At 22.8% G+C, this 26,202-nt stretch overlaps 3 protein-coding genes across 4 annotated transcripts; 1 reads left to right on the forward strand and 2 right to left on the reverse strand.

The window, feature by feature from the left end:
- Positions 1-3,377: 3,377 nt before the first annotated feature.
- Positions 3,378-9,845, reverse strand: LOC122503531 (GTPase Era, mitochondrial). Its single transcript, XM_043614103.1, has 3 exons — positions 9,437-9,845; positions 4,013-4,447; positions 3,378-3,786 (listed from the first exon to the last, which is right to left on the reverse strand). The coding sequence occupies exons 1-3, from the start codon at positions 9,659-9,661 to the stop codon at positions 3,427-3,429; spliced, it is 1,020 nt and encodes a 339-aa protein (XP_043470038.1). The 5' UTR covers positions 9,662-9,845; the 3' UTR covers positions 3,378-3,426.
- Positions 9,846-9,873: 28 nt separating this feature from the next.
- Positions 9,874-24,701, forward strand: LOC122503532 (sperm-associated antigen 6-like). Of its 2 annotated transcripts, none has more exons than XM_043614104.1 (10): positions 9,874-9,925; positions 10,106-10,234; positions 10,921-11,183; positions 11,462-11,672; positions 14,529-14,707; positions 15,381-15,554; positions 15,880-16,029; positions 16,576-16,725; positions 16,955-17,113; positions 24,531-24,701. In XM_043614104.1, exons 2-10 carry the CDS (start codon positions 10,210-10,212, stop codon positions 24,687-24,689), a joined length of 1,470 nt encoding a protein of 489 aa, XP_043470039.1. In that variant the 5' UTR covers positions 9,874-9,925; positions 10,106-10,209; the 3' UTR covers positions 24,690-24,701. The 2 variants fall into 2 exon arrangements, with proteins under 2 accessions (XP_043470039.1, XP_043470040.1); XM_043614105.1 differs by having other exon boundaries at positions 11,069-11,183.
- Positions 20,535-21,545, reverse strand: LOC122503533 (ras guanine nucleotide exchange factor Q). Its single transcript, XM_043614106.1, has one exon. It carries the CDS (start codon positions 21,258-21,260, stop codon positions 20,931-20,933), a length of 330 nt encoding a protein of 109 aa, XP_043470041.1. The 5' UTR covers positions 21,261-21,545; the 3' UTR covers positions 20,535-20,930.
- Positions 24,702-26,202: the final 1,501 nt, after the last annotated feature.

Consider the following 26,202-nt stretch of genomic DNA (forward strand, 5'->3'; position numbering starts at 1 on the left):
TGACATAAATATAATGTGATATAAAACTCAATTTAATTTTTAACAATTAATTCCCATTTTAACATAATAATATACATTGCAGTACACTGTTCTTCCTTTTATTCTTTGAGATCGTTAATCAAATGTTTCGTTTACAACAGGAATCGATACTCTTTTACTACATTTAGAACAATATTTAACATTGTTAAACGTTACGTGTAGTAATTGTTGACAATCTTCGTGCGCAAAATATTTTTTTGACACGACTTACTTTAAGGAAGATTAATTTCGCAAAATAATATTAATAACGTTTTCATTTGACGAATTACAGACTAGATTTTCTTTTATTTGAAAAAAGTTTAAACAGTTTTCCGGTCTTGTATTTTTGTGGTGCAACTTTTTTGATATAAAGATTCAGACTTCAATTTATTTGAGAATCTGAAGAAACACTTTGCTTTTCTGCTATAATGAAATTGATTAAAATTTCTGTTAAAAGAAGGATTATGGCCAAAGTGTATCCAATAGTTAGCACGTAGAAGACAACCAATAGCAATTTTTCTTTTTCAATTATATCTAGAGTTGTTCGAACTTCCTTTTTTTCCAGCTTGTGTAGAAATATTATTTTTAATAAAAGAGATATTCCTATAAATGTTACTTTATTTAATTATATGTGAAAATGACAATAAGTAATATCTTATTGACAATAATTAATATCTTTTGAATTCTTTTAGAATAATTGACATTCAATTAATGTTCTTTAGTCTGCTCTCATTCGTAGCCGAAAAAGGACTGTCCCCAGAACAGCTCATCGTAGCCTCGTCCACCAGCTCGTCTTTGTTCATCGTAGGCTATGTTTTGTCTACCAAAAGTTGATAAGCCCAAAATGTTTATAAGACGAGCGATCAGGCCACCATTTCCCCGAACTCCTTGGTTCCAATGAAAATGTTCAAATAATTCTACTTTACTTGTATAGTCATAGAAAAGTAGTTTTTGCAACAAACCGTGATCAAAGGGTTTCAAAATTATTTCGTTAAAACGATCTTTAAAGGGTGAAAAAGTCCTTGAAATCCAAGTTATTGGGAAATACGCGATGGACTCCTGTAGTATTCTGATTCTCAATTTTTGAGTTTTACTGTTAAGTATTTTTTCATCAGTTTCAGCGTCAATCAATAAACAAGTAACGTTTCCGTTCTTGAGCAAGTATTGTAAACAATCGTAGTTCAATCCATTACCAGGTATGACAACCGATTTGTATGCTAGTTTTCGAACATGAACGAGAGGACTGTTTAACATTGTCTCATTTATGAAAGCAGTTGTCATTGGCGTCAATGACGAGTTTACCAGCTCTTCGAGAGTTGAAATTTGAGGTGCTTCTCGGAAATTAATGTCCAAAATCACTGAGAACACGTAACCAGAGTAGACCATGCAGCTCAACATGAAGGCACCAAAAACTATTCTCTCTGTTAATTTTCTTGGTTCGTTGACTACAGACATTCCCATTATGATTTGACTGATGCTGAACGTGTTCCAAGTGCTTCTTTCAAATCGCAGCAACAAAGCTGCAATTCTAATGGCAGCAATAGCAACAGTTGTAGCAACTATCATGTAAATCAATTCCTCAGAGACTTCAACTACTCGAGTTTGACTTTTTGCATTTGGAATTATTGCCTTTGCTGTACTATACAGCAAGATACGCATTGGTATACTATTAATAGTATCATCCACTTCCTTTAATGTCAGACAATTTATCGTCATTTCTGCTTTTACTTTATCTAGATCAAATGAACCCAATCTGAAGGTTTAATAGTTTGTTTGGAAACCATTTTGTTCGTGGCTTAACTTTCTGTTTTGTATATTTTTTTGCAAAAAGATTAATTCTGTGAATAGTGGTCACGTCCGCGCTGTTTGGCATGTTTGATTTTGAACTACATTTTCGAGTATGGAAATGTCTAGCATGTCCTTTGTTCCAGAGTAATTTTAGCAAATTCTCGTAAGAATAAGCCTTTCTTTGATTACAGTAGTTGATTAAGCACTTGGGGAATGAATGTGCATAGGAGAGAATCCATAGTTCATCTAATATAGCTCTTACATGAATATTAGTCTCTTTTCTAAATATTTTCAGAATAAAAATAAAGATAGTCGTTCTTCTGTGAATTTGTAGATATGTAATGAAAAGTATTTTTCCAATCCATTTTGTGCATCATGTAAATTTAGACTCAATGATGGAAAGTGGTTAGAAACATCACGAATAAGTTGTGCGTTGGCATTGAATTCTGCATTTGCAAGAAATCGATCATCAATTATAAATATTACCTGACGGAGTTTTGATTTTTCTTTAAGGTATCTAATTAATCCAAAAGTGTAATTGCTCCTTCCTGACACACCCAGAAAAATTACACTAAAGAGTACGAGACCAAATGTCATTCCCAAAAACTTCATCATTTTTTTAATCTTTTAACGAAAAGTTAACTGTTCCGTATGTGAGAGGAATCAATTGTTCTTGTAGTCTTACAAAAACGATGTTGTAGGTTTGATGTTCCAGGCAAATGCGAGTACTCCTAATTTTCAAGTCGCTCTGTAGGCGCAAAATTTAGTGTAAGGAATGTATATAGAAATATTGTAAGAAGCGAAATTTGTAAAGAGACACTTGTATAGCCAAGCTATGTAGGCTGAAGACAGGTGTATAAACAAAATAAATAAATAAAATTATGTTCCGTAATGTTTGAAAATTCAGGGTTGTTTGACTTTTACAATCTTATTATTCAACGTACTTGATTTTTATGACCGTTTATTATTATTTTTGAAAAATAGACAACCATCTTCTTTTAACTTGTCCAAAGCAATCAAAATTTTTTATAATTACCTGTGTAAAAAATGCCTCATCTTTGCCCTGCTATGTATATTTATCATATAAATATCTCAAAATGATTTGGAAGGAAGATAACCGAGATTGTTGAATTTATTGTTTTTGAAGGGAGTTTAGAAGAATTCATTAAAAGAATTGAAGCAGAAAATAATCTTAAAAATATAACTTCTAGAGATATTAAAAATGCATTAACTGGAAAATTGTACGAAAATGCTAATGGTTCAAAATCAACATTAACCGAACTTACAATTAGAACAATCATGAACGATAGTGTTCGTCGATGTTTTATCCACTTAAATAAAAAATATCAATTTATTTAATATTTTACGAGTTATAAATACTTTTCGAATAAAGCTATTATCTTTATTAATTCAATTTCATTTCTTGATCATTGAATTTTGAAATTAAAGTGTAAAAAATATTTCTAAACAAATTTTTTTCTGTAAATTTTTATATTTAAAGAGACATTTTTTTCAATATTTACAAACATTTATTTCTATAAAGTATAAACTCTCTTGCGTGGAAAAGAAAAAAGAAAAATCTTAAAATTCAATAAAAAGGAGAATAAATTTTATGTTGTTTTATTTCTTTCCTTTAAATAGAATTGAAAGTTTAAGTGTAAAAATTGTTCGAAATGCATTTGAAAGATCTTTCTCGCATTCAGTTGATATTGATTTCACACGTCTACCACCGGGTCCAACGACGATTTTCGATATTCTTTCATTTGGACAAATTATTTTTACTGTTGACGCAATATTCCCTTCTTTTGAAACAACAAAATGTTCCAATTCAATTGTTAATCTGTATGGCATTTCTTGTGGTAAATTGTCCATTAATTTTGCCCTCACTGTACGTTCGACAATTATTTCCGGCTTTTGATCTGTATACATTTCCGTATTATATTCCCACTTCTTTTCCTTTGCAATGTCCAAAAAGTAATTCTGAAATTCAAATGAAATTACTATTATAATAAATAAACTAAAAATAAATAAAATGATAATGTCCCTAAAAATTAATAATTTTTAGAGTGAATCAAAATATTCTTTAGAGTCAGGGATAAAATCAAAATTTTATCTGGAAATCAGGGAAAAACAAAAATAAATTTTAGTGGCAACCCTGCAATAGAAACAAGTTAATATAATTAATAATATAAAATAATATTTATACTCTAATATCAGTGACGCCATCGTTATGAAGTGCAGAAATCATGAAAATATCCTGAAAGTATGGCCAATTTTTTTTGTTTGTCAAATTTTTGATTATTTCCAAAAGTGTTGCTTTCCTCTTAATACGATCGATTTTATTTAAAATAAGAATAGTTGCTCGATCTTTGCCATAGGCATCAAGTAATGGTAATAATCGTTTACTAATATTTTCATGTGCACGGGGATTTTCCATGTCCTGAACAACGCCAACAATATCAGCTTTACGTAATGATTTATTCACGTCGTCTCTAAATGTTGATCCCATTTCGTAAGCTTTTAAATCACGATTCGATACTAAGCCAGGTGTGTCGATAATTATTAATTGTATATTATCAGAGACCAAAATTGCCTCTGCCTTTTCTCGTGTCGTGTGAACTTTTTCCGATGTTGGGCATATCTGTAAAAAAAATTTATTATTAAATTTATTTATTATTTAAAAAAAAAATTCATTAAGTTAATTAAAATTAAGATTATGTTAAAAATTGACATTTTTTTGTTTTCTTATTTAAAACTTTTTATTTTTAATTAATTTTTAATAAATTTTAACGTTAATTTATGTATTTTATTTATTTTGTTTACTTATTTATTTTATCCATTTTATTTACTTATTTCTTTTTTATTATATTCAGTTTATTTATTTTAATTTTATTTAAATATTAAATTATAAGATGGATATTATGACTCGGTCGTATTAGTAATTAAGAAAATGTTAAGATAAACGATCACTCCGAGACAATGTAAATAAGAATTTATTTTTTTTATTTTTATTGCTGTTGAAACGTAGAAAAATAAATTCTCATTTACACTGCCTCGGAGTGATCGTTCATTTCAACTTTCTCATAATTTCTTAATTTATTTAAATCTATTTTTATTAAATATTTAATACTATTTTAATTGAAAACAATTTTCCATTTTAAAAACATAAGATATCAACAATTATTTAAATACTATATTTTTATTTTATTATAATTTTCTTTATTTATTTTACCATTTTCTTTCATTTTCATATTCTTTATTTTATTTTATTTATTAAATAAATAAATAAACAGAAAAAAACTAAAACTTTTAAAGTGAATGAAAAAGTAAGATAAAAAATTTAATAATCGACATATTTTTTTTATTAGCAATTTTTTATTTAGGGAAAAAAATACTTTTTACTTTAAAAATCAATTGAATAAAAAGGATTTCTTGAAAATTAGTTTAAATACTAAATTCATGTAATTTTTATTAAGCAACTAACAATATTAAAATTACTTAGTTTTCCTTTTTTTCAATTAAAAGATTAAAATATTAATAATTTTGAAAGTACTTTCCCCTCTTTTTCTTCTCTTTAATTAAATATTGAAAAAATGAATAATATTTAAAATTATTTCTCTCCTTTTTCTCTTTTTTTAAAAAAAAATTGATAATTAAAAAATTTACATTACAAATGAAAATTTTAGTAGAAAACTGATTAATTTTGATTAAATAATTGAATTTAAGTAGAATTAAAATAATAATATTAATAATAATAAAAATAAATTGTAAAAAATAATACTAAATTAATAATTACAAAGAAGAATTAAATTTAAAAAATGATTCGATTTTTATTATATAATTGAATAATTAACTTTGCAAAAAGAGAATTCAAACACGAATAAAAAATTTTGGTAAGTTTTCATTTTTAATTAAATTATTTTACAAATTGAAATATATTTTTAATGTAAAAAGAAATCACGTATAATTGTATACATCAAAATTTTAATTAAAAAAAGACAAAAATTAGTAATTAATATTTATTATAATAAATTTTTTAAAAAAATATTTAAGAGTACAAATGTAATAAACTAATATATAGAGAAAATAATTCATAAAAAAGTTTCAGGTTAGATAAATGTGTAAATTTAATTTCGTTGTTAATTTTTTTGTAACATTAAATTTTCAATTAATTAAAATAAAAAGGAGAAAAATTAATTTTAAATTATTGTTTATATAAAATATAAATAAATAAATAAAAGAAAATAATTGTTTTAAAATAATAAATTATAAGTTAGGTATATGCTTTATAATATATTGTTTTATATTATATTATGTTACTAGCTGTCGTACCCGTCTTCGACGGGTTGTAGTTTCTGATAATGCACTTAACAGTGTATCTACCAACCTAGAAAACCGGAAAATAGCCGGGAATTTGATTTGACAGGGAAAAAATAATAATTAGTTACTATTGTCTATTTCATTAGGAAAATAATACCATTTGAAACAGTGACCGACTTTTTATTATCAAATTAGTTATTTTTAACTAATTCAAATGCAGAAAACAATATTTCTCAATTTGTAGTACTTCAATCAATATAATGTATTAAAATCAATCTAAAATTTCCTCCAGTTTTTTGAGTTATAGTACAGTCTAATTCGAACTAATTGTATAGCAAGTAGATCCAGTTTTTCTCGGTTACATTAAATTCCCTGATATTTTACGTCTTTTCTGGTTGGTAGACACCCTGTTAAATGTATTATTAAAAAACACCCGTCGAATAAACCAGGAAAAATTTGGACAAAGCCGGAAAATGTTTTAAACCAAAATAAACACCGTGTTTAACTTTTGTCTTTACATTGATCAAGATATCTCTAAAAGTTAAATCAGAGAGCCCACAAATACTATTGAATTAAGCTTCATAGCAATTGGTATCAAGATAATTTTTTCAATTTTTTGATATTCAAAACATTTTTATACTTACATCTTCGTTATAAGAAAGTATTTTTGAAAAATTATGCTAAAATGTGACTAAATAATATGTAATATTCAATTATATAAAGTTTAAAAGCTATCCATTGAAAAATGTAAAATTTAGAAATTTTCGATTTTTTAAAAATATTTTTATATTTCCATTTTAGTTACAAAGTATTATTTTTTGCAAAATTATGCTAAAATGTTAATAAATAACATGTAATACTCAACTATAGAAAGTTTAGAAGCAATCCATAAAAAAATATAAAATTTAGAAATAATTTGTGTTAAATAAATTCATTTATTAGAGTCAAGTATTTATTTAATTAATCCAATTAAGATTTATTTGATTTAACTAAATAAAATTATTTAAACGAAATAAATTTTTATTAGATCGAAATAAAAACTTTTAAATAAGATATTATATTACTATTAGGTATTAACGTAACTTACAATCATAGCCTTATCCGATTAAAAAATATTAACTTGAACGAAAGTTATGACATTTTTCCAAAAAATTCGAAAAATCAAAAAAATGCAAATTTTTTATCTTTTGTAAAATAAATGCAAAACTATCATTAGCTAACTTTTTCAGATAAATAAAACCCATTTCTACAATAAAATTTTTAAAAAAGACGTATTTGAAATTTTTTTTCGTTTTTTTAGATTAACTTTTTTCTAAGAAAATAGTGATTTTTAATCTTTAAGCAAGCTTTTCAGGAAAAGTTATTAAAGTTTTTTATTTAAAGATCAGTATGTTAAGTAAGAAATTTGCTACATTAAACCAAAATAATTAAGCTAAATGCCATAAAAAAGAAGAAAAAATGTTAAATTTTAAGAAATTCGGTTTTTTGAATTTTTGCTAATTTTCCATAATTTTAGATTTTTTACCGAAGGGTGGAGACTATTGAATAAGTAAAGTATTTTTTAAGAGCACAAAAATAATAAAGCTAAATGCCATAAAAAGAAGGAAAAATGTTGAATTTTAAGAAATTCATTTTTTTGCATTTTTGCTATTTTTCCATAATTTTAGATTTTTTACCAAAGGGTGGAGATAACAAATTAGGTTAAGTATTTTTGAAGAGCCCAAAAATAATGAAGCCAAAAGCCATAAAAGAGAAGAAAAAATGTTGAATTTTAAGAAATTCCGTTTTTTGAATTTTTGCTAATTTTCCATAATTTTAGATTTTTTACCAAAGGGTGGAGACTATTAAATATAAGTAAAGTATTTTTGAAGAGTACAAAAATAATGAAGCTTAATGATATAAAAGAGAAGAAAAAAATGTTAAATCTTAAGAAATTCGGTTTCTCGAATTTTTGATAATTTTTGATTTTTTGCTAAAGGGTAGAGACTATTTAAATAGTATAATTATACTACCGAAATAGCTAATGGTTACTAATTATTAATTTTCCGGTGAAATTAAATTCCCGGGTATTTTTGATTTTCCAGATTGGTAGAAACATTGTTAAATGTATTGGTAGAAACTAAAACCCGTCGAAGACGGGTACAACAGCTAGTGCTATATATTATCAAAATTTTTAAAATTCAAAATTAATCTTTTGAAATAATTATTGTCATCAATTTTACTTAAATTTGATACAGGGTTAATTTTAGTATTTTTTATTACAATTTAGTCATCAGAATGAAATTTAAGTTTTTCATTTTTTGATCATTAATTAATATAATATAATAGCAATTTTGAATTCTGTGCAATATACTGACAAAAGTCTCATATTAATTATATGGATATTGTTAATATTCTGACCTAATAGAATTTTTTTAAGAAAGTAAACTTATGATTTCAACAACAAATTTTTATTGTTGACCTAAGAAATACAACCGTATAAAAATTAATTACAAAAAAATTTCAATTTTTAATTTTTTAATTTTTCAATATTTAAATCTAACACTTTTTATTTGTTATTCAAAGTTTTATTATTCTGACGATTAAATCTTAATAAGAAACACTAAAATTAACCCTGTACCAAGTTTAAGTACAATTCACTAAAGTATATAAAAAAACTAAAAATTTCGAATTTTCGAATTTTTGAAAAAATGGCATAACTTTCGTCCATATTAATATTTTTTAATCTACTATCGCTAGGATTTTAAGTTAGGCTAATGCCTAAAAGACTGCCAAGTTTCACTTCAAACGATCGAACCTTTTTTCCGTGATACGCGGTCGAAAATTTGCGGACATACATACACACATACACACATACACACATATACACAAACACACATAATTTTCTTAATAGTATTTTCGCATTCCTTAGAGTGTAAAAATAAGGAATATAATAGAAATTTTGAATTCTATGCAATGTACAGACAAAAGTCTGATTTTATTAATAAGGATATTATATCATATCATATTATATATTCTTTTGATATATAATTATAATTTTTCCGTTTTCAGTTCCATTTGCCCATTCTGACTTCGTCAAGAATGTTTTTCTTTTTCTTATTCCAATTCTTTCATCCATCTTTCACCTTGTCCATTTTCACCGCGCAAAAAACGATTAAAATACTTGTCAACTTTTTCCTAAATATTTTCAAATTCGAGAGTAAAAGAAAAAATTATTATCGTAATAATGAAAATTTAATTTATATATATTTTATTCCGCGCCATGTACACATAACCTAGAAAATATTTATCATAATGAAAATACACGAACCGTTCGATTCACCAGTTGATTAATTAATGTACTTTTACCAGCATTTGGTAAACCAATTATTGCGACTTTCAATGATTTTTTTAGTTCATTACTAATATTATTATTATTTACAACTTCAAATTGATTGCACGTTAAATTATTGACATTTGTTTCGAGTTTTGTTGAGAAATGACGTAAAACACGTGAAAAATTACGACAAACGGCTTTTTCAATAAAAAACATCATTTTTATGTTGAAAAAAACTATTTTAAACACTTCATTATATTACTTTTTTTAAATTAAAAAAATGAACTTTAAAATTTTCTTTTATTCTTGAATTGATAGTATAGATGACTATTATTTTGAAGAATAAATGTTTTTAATTTCTTGAATATTTTTTTTTAGTACACACAGTGTATCGTCTGCTATTTGTCAGCGTTGGGAATGTGGAGACTTCTCTTTGCGCGGTAAAATTACAATAGTGCGCAGGCGCAAATTAAAATAATAAAGGTATGTTCACATGTTCATTTTAATGTCTAGGGGAGTTTGAATGACATTTCTTATTTAGAAAAAAAAATTCCCCCGCCTTTATTTTAAAAATGCACACGTGTATACAGTTTCTATTTTGTTTTTTTATTTTGACGTTTTTCTATTAGGTTTTGTCATTCATTTTAATTAGGTTGTTTTTAGTGATTTTTAGGTATATGCAGTAATGAACAATAAACATTGAAAGATTAAAAGGACAACAAATTTTTTTACATAATTGATTTTATTAATGAAGAAAGACAAAAATAATGACTGATCGTATTTGTAAGCAGGGTAAGAAAAGTATTTATTTTAATTACGCGTTAAATAAAAAAATTCGTTAATCAACAACATGTAAATACATTGGATTTGTTCTACAATTATAGGTTAGTAATTTATATTTTGATGAGAAATAATATTTATTTACGGTAACCTGATTGATTTATTAACTAATTGCTAATAAACAAAATTAAATTAAATAAATATTTATCAATTTTTCAATTTATTTATTCACTAAAATTGATAATTAAACTATTTATTTAGTTACTAATAGCTAATTATTTAATTAACTAATTGCTAATTAACCTAAATAATTAAATTACGAACTGCTAATTAACATAATAAATTTAAAAAATATTAATTTATTAAATTTTTCTATTTATTTATTAACTAATAAATTGCTAATCAAACTAATTAATTACAATTGTTCATTAACCCAATTAAGTATATAATTAACTAATGACCATTTAACGTGATTAATTAATTAATTAATTATTTGTTAATTAAAATTTATTATATTTATTAATTAACAATTTTTATTTACATAATATTTTAAGTTATTTTTAATTTTTATATAATTGAATAATAATTATTATTATTATTACAATGTTCAAAATAATTTTTTACATTGAATAATTTATTAAATTTAAATTATTATAAATTATTATTACGATGTTTTTGTGTTAAATAATTTTCTATAGTTTTCGAACAGTATCAAAAAGCAAGACTGCAATTCATTCAGAATGTCGGCGATTTAGCAACAAAATCATATAATGTTGAATGTTTGGTAAAAATTGGAGTTTTAGAAATTGTATGTCCTTTAATTAATGATATTGTACCGTCAATTAGTTATAATGCAGTTATGACTTTGGGACGTTTAGCTGGTCACGATGAACATGTTGCACAATTAATTTTAAAAAAAGACGTTTTACCATGGTTAATGAGAAATTTTAGAAAACAAAATGTAGGTAAAAAATTTTTCTATTTTTTCTATTTTACAACTTTTAAAAATTTCTCATATTTATAATTTTATGTAATTAATAATTAATAATTTTATTATTATTAATAACAATATAATTATAATTATGATTATTATTGTTAATAATTATTTTACATTTATAATAATGTATAATACAAATATTTATAAATAATATAAGTAAAAATACATAAATAATTAAATATAATAAAAATTAAATATAATAAATAATTATTAAAATAAAAATAAATTACCATATAATTTAGAAATTTTACAAAAAGGCTGCCCTCTTTCTTCTGCGTTCGATAGCGAAACATTCACCTGAATTATCAGCAATTGTCATTAGTGAAGATGGATTAAATCCAATAATGTGTGGATTGGAGGATTTTGATACGGGCGTTAAAGAAGCGGCTGCTTGGGCTGTTGGCTATTTAGCAAGACACAATAAAACATTAGCTCACACTGTTGTCGACGCTGGTAAATACAAAAAAAACAAAAAATTTACATAATATGAACAGACAGGCGACAAAAACAACTTTTAAACATGTTGAAACTATTTTAAAACGGTTAAAAATACTTTCGAACAAGTTAAAACTATTTTCGGACAAGTTCGAAACAAATTTTACATAATTGATTCTTTTTTAAACAGCTTTAAACTACACTGTGAAATAAAATTTTAAAAAAACTTTATTACACATTAGAATTATTTTGGACAAGTGTAAAATACTTTCAAACTGTTTAGAACCACTTTCAAACAAGTTGGAACTGTTTGAACAGATGTAACCTACTTTCAAACTATTTAGAACCACTTTCGAACAAGTTGCAACTGTTTGGACAGATTTAAACTACTTTAAAACTGTTTAGAACCACTTTTAAACAAATTACAACTGTTTGGACAGATTTAAACTACTTTGAAATAGTTTAGAACCACTTTCAAACAAGTTTGAACTGTTTGGACAGAGTTAAAGTACTTTGAAACTGTTTAGAACCACTTTCAAACAAGTTTGAACTGTTTGAACAGATGTAACCTACTTTAAAACTATTTAGAACCACTTTCGAAGGGGACGCATGATTATTCCCCAAATGTCATTTTTCCGAAATGTCATTTTACCGAACTGCACTTTTGCGAAATGTCACTTTTGCGAATTGTCATTTTTACGAAAATCTATTTTTGCGAATTGTCATTTTTGCGAATCGCAATTTTTACGAATTGTCAATTTTCCGAAAAGTCATTTTTGCGAATCGCCATTTTTACGATTTGTCAATTTTTCGAAAACTCATTTTTACGAATTGTCAATTTTCCGAAAAGTCATTTTTGCGAATCGATATTTTTACGAATTGTCAATTTTCCGAAAAGTCATTTTTGCGAATCGACATTTTTACGAATTGTCAATTTTCCGAAAAGTCATTTTTGCGAATTGTCATTTTTGCGAAAAATACAATAGTGAATTTATAGATACCTACAAGTTTCTATTGTATTTTTCGCAAAGATGACAATTCGCAAAAATGACTTTTCGGAAATTTGACAATTCGTAAAAATGGCGATTCGCAAAAATGACTTTTCGGGAAATTGCCAATTCGAAAAAATGGCAAATCGTAAAAATGACTATTCGCAAAAATGGCTTTTCGCAAAAATGACATTTCACAAAAATGTCTTTTCGTAAAAATGACAATTCGCAAAAATGAGTTTTCGAAAAATTGACAAATCGAAAAAGTGACAATTTGCAAAAATGACAATTCGCAAAAATGTCAATTCGCAAAAATGTCTTTTCGTAAAAATGACAATTCGCAAAAATGACTTTTCGGAAAATTGACAATTCGTAAAAATGGCGATTCGCAAAAATGACAATTCGCAAAAATAGCTTTTCGAAAAAATGACAATTCGCAAAAGTGACATTTCGCAAAATTGGCTTTTCGCAAAATTGACTATTCGCAAAAGTGCAGTTCGGTAAAATGACATTTCGGAAAAATGACATTTGGGGAATAATCATGCGCCCCCTTTCGAAGAAGTTGCAACTGTTTGGACAGATTTAAACTACTTTTAAAACTATTTCAAACTAGTTTCAAACCATTTCCAATTAGTTTCAAACTAGAACCACTTTTACACTTACTAAAATTATTAGGACAGTTTTAAAATACTTTCAAACTGTTAGGACTACTTACAACAAAATAAAACCACTTTGGTAAAGTTTAATAATTATTTTAAAGAAGTTAGAACAGCTTTGAACAGGTTTAAAATGCTTTCGGACAAGTTCAAACCACTTTCAGATAAGTTGGAATAAGTTTCGAACAATTTGAAACCATCATGAATAAATTTAAACTACTTTCATTCAAGTTAAAATTAGTTTCGATCAAGTTCAAACTATTTTCAACAGTTTTGAACTAGTTTGAAATAGTTTTGAAGTACATGTGTAATGTTTTGTACTACTTTTAAACCGTTTTCAACTACTTTCGTATCTGTATGAACTAGTTCTGAACTACTTTCGTACCTATATGAACTAGTTTTTAACTACTTTTTTCGTGTCTAAACTATAAGTTTCGAACTACTTTGTACATATTCGAACAAGTTTTGAACTACTTTCGTACCTGTTTGAACTTGTTTTGAACTACTTTCGTATCTGTATGAACTTGTTTTGAAATACTTGTATATGTGTATGAACTAGTTCTGAACTACTTTTGAACTACTTTTTTACGTGTTTAAACTGGTTTTGCACTACTTTCGAACCTGTTTGAACTTGTTTCGAACTACTTTCGTATCGGTATGAACTAGTTCTGAATTACTTTCGTACCTATATGAACTTGTTTTAAACTACTTTCGTACATGTTTAAACTAGTTTTGAACTACTTTTGTACATGTTTAAACTAGTTTTGAACTACTTTCGTACCTGTTTAAAGTAGTTTTGAACTACTTTGGTACCTGTTTGAACTTGTTTTAAACTACTTTCGAATCTGTTTGTACTAATTTTAAACAGTATTGAACTAGTTTCATATAATTTGAACAGTTTTCGTACTAGTTGAAACTATTTTCAACAAAGTTTAATTCTAGTTATACCTAAACTTGAGTCTACTTTTAAGCAAATTGAAACTACTTTCGTACACATATTGAAAAATTAATTCATTACAAAAACTAATTTCAGACTTGTCAGAACCACTTTTATGCGAAAATTTAACAATTTTTGTTTTCTTTTTGTTTATTTCCTTGTTTTTTAATATAACTATATTTATTTTAAAATTTATATTAATTTAGGATTAAAAAATTTTATATTTTATATTAAATGCACAATAATTACTTTTTTTCTTTTTGTTCTCCCTCTTTCTTTTTTTGTCATAAAGGTGCAGTTCCACTATTGGTTCTTTGTTTACAAGATCCAGATGTATGTCTTAAACAAATAAGTGCATCTGCCCTGTCGGACATTGGTAAACACACAATGGAATTGGCTCAATCAATTATTGATTCGGATACAATTACCATACTGGTCAAAGCCTTCACAATACCTGATGCAAAATTAAAGGTTCACTTCAATTGTTTATTGAGGGAAAAAAAGATCAGACTATTTTTTTATATTGCATATTTTTCAACAAATTTAAAATTTCTATTTAATAAAATGTAATGGCAATTTCATTTATTTTAAACATTATTTTTTTTAATATTATTTTTTGTCGTTTTATATTATTTAAAAAAATTTTATAGAGTTTAAAATTGTTATAATTATAACAAAACTGTAACAAAGTTATAATTATTATCATTAGTATTATTATTATTATTATTATTATTATTATTATTATTATTATTATTATTATTAACATTATTATTCATAATGTTTAATTTCTATAATTTAATCATTATTTTATAATATTAATACTTTATAATAATTAATAATAATAATAATTATTATTATTATTATTATTATTGTCACTGTTGTTATCCTTGACATTATCCTTATTGGCATTGTTGTTGTTGTAGTTATTATCATTGTCATTGATGTTATTGTTATTGTATTGTTGTTATTATTAGCATTACCATTGTTTTTGTTGTTATTGTTGTTGATGTTATTTGTCATTATTGTCATTATCGTTGCTGTTGTTTTAATTGTAATTGATGAAATTATCATTGTTGTTGTTGTTAATATTGAAAAATTATTAATTTAGAAATAAAAAAAAAACAATAATAATTGCTTTTTTCAGCGTCAAATTCTCACTGTACTGGGAAATATTGCCAAACACAGTGTTGAATATTCCGAACTTGTCGTAGAGGCGGAAGTGTTTCCAAGTTGTTTAATTCACATGACACATCCGGACGAGAATGTCGCAAAAGCGGCTGCAACACTAACAAGAGAAGTTTGCAAGCATACCTTTGAGGTAAATATTATAAAATTTTCTCAACTTTGGAAAAAAATTGAATTATTTTGTTGTTGTTAACTGAGTGGTTTCTTAATTTTTTGTTTTTAATTGTTTTAATTCAAACTCAATTTGATATATTTATTTATTTATTTATTTATAATTTAATGTACAGAAATGAAAAATATTAAATTAATTAAAGTTAAAGAATAAGATATGTTTTAATATTACAAAAATTAATTTTTCTTCTTGAACAATTTACAGCTTTTTTTTTCTTTAAAATAGTTTGAAAAAAGTATTTTTTTTTAAATAGTTATTAATAAAAAAAAAATGGTATTTCTTTAAGTTATCAAAAATGATTGTAAATTCTGGTGGAATTGCGGCTTTAATAGAATTAATTGGCAGAACTAAATCGGCAAGAGTGCCGGGAATAATGGCACTTGGTTACATTGCTGGTCACTCAGATCAATTAGCATTGGCCATTATTGATTCACAAGTAAGATCGTGTCATCATCAATTTTATTGTCAATAACTTCAATTAGGTTCAATAGAAACATTTTTTTACATTCCCAGACACACTGCAGTATTGTCATTTTATTATTAAATATTTTTTTTCATCATTTTCTTTTACACATTTCAATTTATTTATTATTTATTTTCTGAATTTATATTTCAATCATTATTTTTTTTTCTTTAATTTATTTAAATATCTAATATTCATTTTTTTTAAATTTAAATATTTGTTTATATTTTATTTGTAATTGTAAACTTTTATTTGCCCTTTTATATTTATTTTAAATATTTCTTTATATTATTTATTAACATTTAGGACTATTTGTCAATTTTTCAATTAATATTTTTGTTTATTTTTTTATTTATTTCGTTTATTTGTTTATAATATTTTATTACCATTTTGATTTGTTTTTCCATTTTTTCAATAAATATTTTATTATTTACTTTGTTTATTTATTAATTATTATTAACTTTATTATTATTATTTATTTGTTTTTTTTAAACTTTATTTATTTATTTTACAAAAAAGGGAATTATACAATTGGCAAGTGTCTTGAGAGAAAATGCTGATGATCAAGTCACGGCTGTGACAATTTGGACCATTGGACAAATCGGAAAGCACTCGTCTTATCATTCACAAGTAGTAGCCGAGGCTTTAATTTTTCAAAAATTACTCTCGGTATTTTCTTTAACTACAAAACTATTTTTTTTAACTAAAAAACTATTTTTCTAAACTAAAAATCAAATTTTCAGACTAAAAATCTATTTTTTAATTAATCTACTCTTTTAAAGAAAAATCTATATCATATTTCATATTATTTATTTATTGAATTGTAAAAAAAATTTTTTTTAGAAAATTTTTTATAGAAGAAAATAGTTTATATTTTTTTTTATCATATCTACAACAGATTTACACAGATTTAAAATCGTCGGAAGACTTAAAAACAAAATGTCAAATGACATTGAAGCAAGTTCTAAAAAATTGCACGTACATCGAGGCTTTAAATTCTTTACTCAAAGACGCACCGCCGGAGATTATCAAATACGTTCTTGAACAATTTAGCAAGGTACAGTGTTTTATTATAAATATAAATAATAATTATAATTTAATAGAAGTACACAATTAAGTCGTCTAACGAGTTCTACGAGAAGCGACTCCCCACCATGCGAGGAAACAGACCTGCGCGTTGGGTAGAAACATGAGGAGAAGGGAAAAGCGTCCGCGTGGTGGGGGGACGCTTCTCTTATAGCCTCACGCGCACTATTAAGTGAATATTTCATAATTATAGTAATAATTATAAATTAATAATTAATAAAAATAATATTCTTTTTTATTCTATTCTACAAAATAAATAATAATTAATCAAAATACTTAAAAATAAATAACTATTACTTTAAACAACTTTATTAATTACAATTTATTTATTTATTTATTTATAAATTAAAATTTACTGTAAATTACATTAATAGAAAAAATAATGAAAACAAAATTTTTAATTAAATTTAAAGGTCTATCTAAATTATAAAAAAACAGACATAAATAATTAGGATTTTAGGTAGAGAAGGGCGGTGGCAATTAAACAGCGAACACTATTACATTTAACGATATTTATTAAACGTATGATAATAATCTTCATTATAATTATAATTTTTAATCTCTATATATCTATACACATTGTACAAATTTTTTTGCAATAAAAGTCGATTTATTTTCATTTAGAAAAAAATTTTTTTTTATTTATTTTATTTATTTACCTATAAAGAAAAATAAAATGAAATAAAATACTTTTCATATACAATTTAATAATAAATTTGTAAATTTTATTGTCAAACAAAAATATTAATATTTTCTAAATAAACATGTACATAAATGAAAATTTTTAATTCTTTAATTTTAAAATTAAAAATTAAATTTTCTATTTCAATTAATAATTGAAAATTGAATTTTCAATAGAAATTTCAAATAGAAAATTAAATTTTCTATTTCAATTAAAAATTGAAAATTTCAATATGAATTTAAAATAAAAAATTAAATTTTCAATTTAAAATTAAAAATGTAATTTCAATTTACAATTAAAAATTCAATTTAAAATTTCAAATTCAAAATGGAATTTTCAATTTGAATTTAAAATTAAAAATTGAATTTTCAATTTAAAAGTAAAAATCGAATTTTCAATTTGAATTTAAAAATTGAATTTTCAATTTAAAAGTAAAAATCTAATTTTTAATTTCAGTTAAAAATTAAATATTAATCTTTCAATATTTAAAATTAAAATTAAAAATGTAATTTTTAAATTTCGGTTTAAAATTGAAAACTAAATTTTGAATTCCTTAAAAACAAACGTATATCGCCTGCAAAGTGTTAAAAAGTAAATTAATTACAACAATGCAATTCGCAAATTTCTGCTTTGATAAACAAACAAAAAAAAAGAAAAATTAGTTTGGAAGAAATTTTTAACAATAGACACAAAGACTATAAAAACAGACGACAATAAAATGTAAAGAATAATTTAAAAAATAGATTGATAATAGAAAATATTATTTAATATTATTATTAACAAATAGAATTCTTATTTATAAAAGCCTGCTGAATATTTACTTGTTTATTTATTTATTTTTCATTTTTTTTTTGTGAATTATAAAAATTCTATTATCGAGCAGGACTGATTGTCATGAAAAAGCCATTTTTTCGAACTCTTTTTTTTATTAAGAAAATTGACCTAAATTGTTTTAAATTAATTTTATAAATTACTTTAATTTAAAACCATTTTTTATAGAAATAATTTGCAAAAATGAAAATGAAAAAATTTTATTTTCCCGCTAATATTTTTTTTGTACATTTAATTATAAAAAATGTTATTCAATTCATTCTTGAAGAAAGAATAAATTATTTCTTCTTCTTTTTCTTGGAATAAGAGAAAATTATTTCTTTTTTTTTTGAAGTAAGAAAAAAATTTTTTCTTTGAAAGAAAAGAAAATTATTTTTTCTTCTTCTTGAAATAAGAAAAAAATTTCTTCTCTGAAAGAAAAGAAAATTATTTTTCATTCTTCTTCTTCTTGAAAAAGAAAATTGAAAATTATTTTCATTTCTCTTCTTTTTTCTCATGAAAAATAAAATTGAAAATTAACAATATTTTTTTTTTCTTGAACAAAAGAAAAATTGAAAACTATTTTTATAAATTAAAATGGCAATTTTTTTTTATCGTTGGCCCCCCATCATCGAATAATTTATACGATATTTCTCGACGCAGCGCAGTGTTCGTTTAAAAAATTCTGAGTGAAATGGAAGAACGAATACAAAAAATGCTTTTTTTAAATGTTATAATAATTACTTTTTTTCATTTAATCTCAAGTTCCTGAATAATTTATCAACTTTGTATATATATTGTATATAATAATCCAATTTCGAATTATAATTTTTCTAAATTTTTTTCAATATCAATTTTTTTATACTAAAGAATTTTTCTTTATTCTTATTTTTTCTCGTTTCTCTTCTTGTTTCGACTATGTGGGAATTATAGTTGTTTTTATTTATTTTTTTAAAAAAAAGGAACTCTGTAGTGCCAGGATTGTTCAGTCTTTTTTTTTTTTTTTTTTTTTTTTTGATCTTTGGTTCAGCAGCAGTTATTAATTGTTTATATGCGATCAAACAACAAAAAAGGAAATTGATTTAAAAAAACATTTTTTTTTAATCCTGTGACACGCTCTGAAAAAAAGTCTTTAGAAGCAAATCATTTTGAGGTTATGTTTGTGTTAATTTTTATTTAAAAAGTTTAAAAGTATCTGCGTTTAATTTAAAACTAAAATTAGTTTTTATCATTGATTATTTTCGATGTAAAAAAGACTCAAAAATCAGTAATTTATTTTAAAAGTTTGATTAACTTTTTCATTCCAAAACTTATAAAAATAACCTAAAAAATATTTTGCTTCTTAGGTACCTTAGAGCCTGGCATATACATATAATTATTATTAAAACAAAATTTTTCTAATAAACATTACGGTTAGAGTATTTTAGTAATTGTAAAAAATATTATTTAAGAAAAAAGTTATAAAAAGTTTGGTGTTACACAATTTTTTTTTTACAATATTAATATAATAATATTTAATAAAAATACTAGAAATAGAAAAACATTAACAAATATAAATAGGTATATATAATAAAAATAGAAATTAATAGAAATACTAATAATAAAATAGTAAAAATAAAATTATAAAAATAAAAATAATGATAATAAAAATATTAATAATAATAATAATAATAATAATAATAATAATAATAATAACATTAATATTTCGTACAGTGATGCATTGACGATTATAGAAACATTTTTTGCGAATTACTCCCAAGTTTTATGCAAATTTGAGAAATTTAAAAAAAATATCCGCCATTTTGGATCCACCATTTTGAATTTTTGAAATCTGACTTTAGATTCGTAGTAGTAAGCGACCCCAAGAACCCTCGAGTAACAACTTTTCTTCTAATATTTGAGCAATTTTCAAAAAATGTCCGCCATGTTGGATCCGCCATTTTGAATTTTGAAAATTTTGAAAATCTGGCTTCAGATTCATAATCAGTGACACCAAAAATCTCTGATTAACAAATAAAAACAAAATCCACTAGCTCTGGCTTTCCTAGGGCACGAAAAATAAAATGAAAATAAATTATTTTATTTTATAGTATCATTAATTAATCGTCAAATTCATCACTAGAAATAAAAGTATGCAATAAAAAATGAGAAAGAGTGAGAGACATTTGGAATTTTTTTTTGCGCATATATAGAAATTTATAAATAATGGAAAATTTTATGAGTTAATTAAATTTTTTTTTTTTTTTTTTTTTTTTTTTATAACATAAATGAAAAATGATAATGATTAAAACATAGTTCACTCATCTTGTTCCTCATTGGCTTTAATGCTAGCGTAATTATTAACGTTTCTATTCATTTTTAACATTTTGAGAAAACTCCCTAAAACGAGAATTGTTTTACGATGTCGCCTAAATATTCCTGTGTAGAGTGCCTCTCGAACATCTCGTCTATCGCTCACGTCAGAATCGATACTCGAACTCGCCGACACTAACGATGGTTTCGATGATATCGATTGTTGATGTTGAAGACCACCATGATGATGATGTTGTTGTTGTTGTTGTTGTTGTTGTTGTTGTTGTAGAGGTTCTTTTGTATTAATTATATTTCGCTGTTGATTATTAATCATCTTCAAACAATTTTTTCTTCTTTTCACAAAAATTCTTGTTTAAGAATTTTTTTTTTCTAATTTCAAATTTCCTTTTGTATCAAAATTTGAAATTCTTTTCGTTTCAAATTTTTTTTTGTCCTATTTTTATTTAATTTGCCTCTAAAATTCTCTTTTTTGGCAAAATAAGTTTATTCGTTTTGCAATTTCTTTTTTTTTTTAATTTTCTATATTTCTATTCTTGTTTTTTTTCAAATTGTAGAAATTTGAAATTTTTGTTATTCTATTTGTTAATTTTTTTTCATTCAATTTTTTTTTTTTGTTTTAAATTTCTATTTAGTGATAATTTTCATTATTGAGAGAATTATTTTAAAAAAAAACAAAAATATAAATGGAAATTAAAAATAAAAAAAAAACTCAAAGTTTTAGTCTTCAATTTTTTGATGATGAATATTTTTTTTGTATTCTTTGTTTTTTTCGAGGGGAAAAAATTGACGTATATTTATAAATCAGTGCGGCATTTATGATTTCATTGTGGGGAGAAAATGCATTTTTTTTTTGTTCTTCGACGTTTATCGACAGTTTCTTCTTAAACGAATAATTGAGAAAATTTCTTGATTTCGCTGATGGAAAACTGACAAATTCGTATCATGATGAATCAGTGAAGAATGGTCCATTCGAGACCGAATAATTTCTCCCCGAAATACTTAAAAATTCATTTTGTATCTGAAAAAGAAACAAAAAAGAAATATAAAGTTTAACGATATAAAAATTATTGAAAAATAAATTTAAAAAAAAATGAAAATTATTAATATTATTATTGTCCTTAACTGGGTGCCAGTTTTATTTTCTCGACTTTTTCCTACTTTCCATTAAAAATATTTACTTCTTTCTCATCTTGTTAATAATTAAAAAAAATGCAACGAATTTTATTATTCATGAAATGAAAGAATTTAAATATTTACAAAAATAATTTATTCTTGAGAAGAATTTTAAAAAATATTTTTAAATAATTGATTTCTTTCGACTAATTTTATGCAAATTCTAATTTAAATAATTTAATTCCTAAGAAGTTTTTATTATTCATGAAAAGAATTCAATTCTTATAAAGATTTTTACAAAAAATATTTTAAATAATTGAATTCTGTTTGGAAATTTTATGAAAATAGTAGATATTGAAAATCATTGAATTGCGAAAAGTTTTTAAAAATAATTAAATTTTACAAAAAATTCAGTTAAAATTTTTGAAAATAATTGAATTTCTAAAAAGAATTTTATTATTTATGAATATAATTGAATTCTTATGAACAAATTTTATTATAATTTTTTTAAATAATTGAATTTCCAAGAGAAAACATATTACTTTTAAAATAATTGAATTTTTGTGATAAATATTGTTGTTTATAAATATAATTGAATTTTGCAAAGAATTTTATTAAAATCCCTCAAAATAATTGAATTTTCGGGAATAATTTTGTTTTTTAACAAACATAATTCAATTCTTCCGAAGAATTATTTATGAATATAATTGGATTCTTGGAAAGTATTTTATCAAAATCTAAAAGAACAATTGAATTATTTCAAAAAAAAATTAAATTAAAATTGTATTTGAAATAATTGATTTCTTTCGATCAATTTTATTAAAATATTTGAAAATAATTTAATTTCTGTAAAAAATTTTAATATTTTTATAAATAATTGAATTGTTCCAAAGAATTTGAAAAAAAACATTTTTTTAAATAATTGACTTTTTCGAGGAATTGAAATTAAATTTTTTTAAATAATTACATTTTTCGAGGAATTCGATAAAAATTGTATAAAAAATAATTAAAATACTGTAATGAATTTTATTATTAATGAAAAATATTGAATTATTGCGAAAAATTTTATTAAAATTTACAAAAAAAATTGAATTTCTGAGAAGAATTTTATTATTTATGAAAATAATTGAATTGCGAAAAATTTTATTAAAATCTTAAAAAAAAATTGAATTTCTCTGAAAAATTTTGTTATTTTTTAAAATAATTGAATTCTTCATAAGAATATTATAAACATTGTTTTAAATAATTAATTTTTTTGAAATATAATAAATATTATAAAAATTTTATTTCAAATAATTGAATTCTTGTGGAAAACTTTATTTGTGAAAATAATTGAATTTTTCGATTAATTGATTTAAAAATAGTATATTAAAAATAATTGAAATTCTTCGATGAGACGCGTGAGTCCGAGGCTTGTTTTTTTAATTTTCATAAAATTCTAATAGATTTTTAGTATCTTATGGGAGAAAAATGTTAATTAATATACATTTTAGAAAATAAAAAATTTTACTGTAGCATAAAAAATAGATAAAATAAAATTTGTGGTATTAAAAAAGTATCATTTCCACACTTTTTTTAGCTAATAAATTATAAAATAAATAATTTAATTAAAATAATAAAATTAATTATACAAAATAAATATTCTGCAATATTTATTAATAAAAAAAAATGTAACTTTCACTAATATGGGAATAATGTTGAAAGATTTATTTTTCTCGAAACATTTATAATCGAATGATAAGTTAAAATGTTTGTGTATATATAGTATATAAAATATAAAATATATGAAAAAATAGATATAACCATATGGAGAAGAAAATAGGATAAAAAACTTTTTTAATTCATTGCGTTTATATACTTTTTTCAATAAGCTCTACTGAATAGTTGGACGTGTTTTGTTCGGGTTTCTGAAGCCCTATAACTTCCACTTTAATGTTTTTATCAATCTCAGGGACAAGTTAATAAACTACACTCGATGCCCTTTAATAACAAATATAATAATAAGTAATAATAATAATAAAAATAATAAACAGGAAAATTCTCTTCATCTCTTTTTCAATTCATGCAAAAATATACGTTTCACATTTTTTAATAATTAATTTTTATATATTACATTTTTATTACTATTATTAATAATATTATTATTATTATTATTATTATTATTTATTACTATTGTTTTTTAATTTTTCTTACTTTTGTTATTATTTTGCTTTTATTGTTATTTTATTTGTTTTATTTTTTATTGTATTACTATATTATTATAATCCTCTCTGTTTTTTTTTACTGTTGAAAATGTTTTTTAATAAAAATTTTTTTTGGCTTCATTTTATTATTTTTTTTTTATAAATTGATTAACAATTAAAAACAAAAATGCTTTTAAAAACGGATTGAATGTTTTCTTTTTGTATAAGAAGAAAAAAAAATAGAAAATAGAGAGTAAAATTTTTTTCCCCAATATTATATTTTATAGATACTTCCAAATGACACGAGCGCTCGTCGATTATTCGTGACATCAGGGGGATTGAAAAAAGTACAAGAAATTCGAGCAGAGCCTAATTCCACCCTTTCTGAGTGCATCACAATAATTAACAGTTGCTATCCAGAAGAACTTGTCAAGTATTTTTCCTAGAAAGCATTTAAAATTTTCTACTGCCACCCGAATAATATTAATAATAATAAAAACAATTTAATATAAAAATTTTATTTTTACTTATTCTATATAAATTTTTATTAATAATAATAATAATAATAATAATTTATTATAAAATTATTATTTTAACTTTTTTTCAAATTTTTTTAATTTTAATTCAATTAATTAATAAAAAAATTATTATAAATATTTAACAAATAATTATTATTGATATCATAATAATAGTTATTAAAAATTATTAATAATAATAATAATTATTATTATTGTTATTATGTAATTTTGTAGGATTTTGTAGGAAAGGTTTATAAATAAATAAAAAAAATAAATAAATAATATTATTAATTAATAATATTTATTATTATTTTTTCAGCATTACTACTTTTTTATTATAATTAAAAAATAAATATATATATATTTATATATAAAAATTAAATAATAAATTTTGTAAATAAATAAATAAAATTTTTTAATTTTTAAATGGTGCAGAGAAAATAAATACATTTAATAAATATACATCAATACCTAATTAAAACAAAAACAAAATCAAATAAAAATCATAAAATAAAAAAATAATTTAAAAAATGTTTGCACTTTATAATTAAAAATATATTTGAATAAAAGAAGATTAGAAAGTACAGTTCATACTAATAATAACAATAATAATAATTTATTAAAAAATTATTATTTTATTTTAATTATAATAATATTATTTCAAATGTTTCCGGATTTTTTAAAAATTTAAATAATAAAAATAATGTTTGTCTTACATATTAGTTAAATAAATAAAAAAAATATAATGTTTACGGACTGTGATATAAATAAAAAAAGTAAAAATAAAAAGTTAGTAAGAAAGTAAAAATAATAATTAATAATGATAATAATTATTGTTAATATTATTATTAAAAAAATAAAACTATATCAATTTTATTTAATTTATTAATATAATAAAATAAAAACTAAAAGAAAAATAAAAACTAATCACTATTATTATCATTATTAGAAAAAATATATTAATAAACAAATAGAAGATAACAATAAAAAAAAATTAAATAAAAAATATTTTTTAAATTTAACAAAAATTGATCTGAAAATATTGTTGATGGTAAACAAATCTAATGCATCATTTATGATTAGAGACATTTTTTGTGGAATGTTATAATCGAAGCAGGGATTTCGAAATGTGTTTTAAATGTGTTACTTTCACTATTTTATATAGTTATATATATATATACATACTCATAAACATAAGTATATATATATAATATGTATATATATATATCCATACCAACTTTGGATATCAAGGACACAAAAAACTAAAATATTTATGAGAACATTATAATTTCGTCATATTGTCTACTTTAAAATTAAATAAAAAAAGTAATTAACCCAAAAAAAATTTATTTCTGTCAGTAAATACATTTATTTTTTATTTTGAATTATTTTAATATCAGTAGCATTCAAAATTATTATTTAAGGCCTTTAATCTTTTTGT

Source organism: Leptopilina heterotoma, unplaced genomic scaffold (assembly GCF_015476425.1).
Source record: "Leptopilina heterotoma isolate Lh14 unplaced genomic scaffold, ASM1547642v1 Lhet_264, whole genome shotgun sequence".
Classification (NCBI taxonomy): domain Eukaryota; kingdom Metazoa; phylum Arthropoda; class Insecta; order Hymenoptera; family Figitidae; genus Leptopilina; species Leptopilina heterotoma.

What these genes read in the sequence shown, in the direction of transcription:
- LOC122503531 (XM_043614103.1), bottom strand. Translation starts at nt 9,661, where the DNA reads ATGATGTTTTTTATTGAAAAAGCCGTTTGTCGTAATTTTTCACGTGTT. An exon ending in ATCAACTGGTGAATCGAACG is followed by an intron (nt 4,448 to 9,436) that starts GTTCGTGTATTT and finishes TTTTTTTTACAG; the next exon opens with ATATGCCCAACATCGGAAAA. An exon ending in ATGGCGTCACTGATATTAGA is followed by an intron (nt 3,787 to 4,012) that starts GTATAAATATTA and finishes TTTGAATTTCAG; the next exon opens with AATTACTTTTTGGACATTGC.
- LOC122503532 (XM_043614104.1), top strand. Translation starts at nt 10,210, where the DNA reads ATGACTGATCGTATTTGTAAGCAGG. An exon ending in GAAATTTTAGAAAACAAAAT is followed by an intron (nt 11,184 to 11,461) that starts GTAGGTAAAAAA and finishes CATATAATTTAG; the next exon opens with AAATTTTACAAAAAGGCTGC. An exon ending in TGGCCATTATTGATTCACAA is followed by an intron (nt 16,030 to 16,575) that starts GTAAGATCGTGT and finishes TTTACAAAAAAG; the next exon opens with GGAATTATACAATTGGCAAG.
- LOC122503533 (XM_043614106.1), bottom strand. Translation starts at nt 21,260, where the DNA reads ATGATTAATAATCAACAGCGAAATATAATTAATACAAAAGAACCTCTA.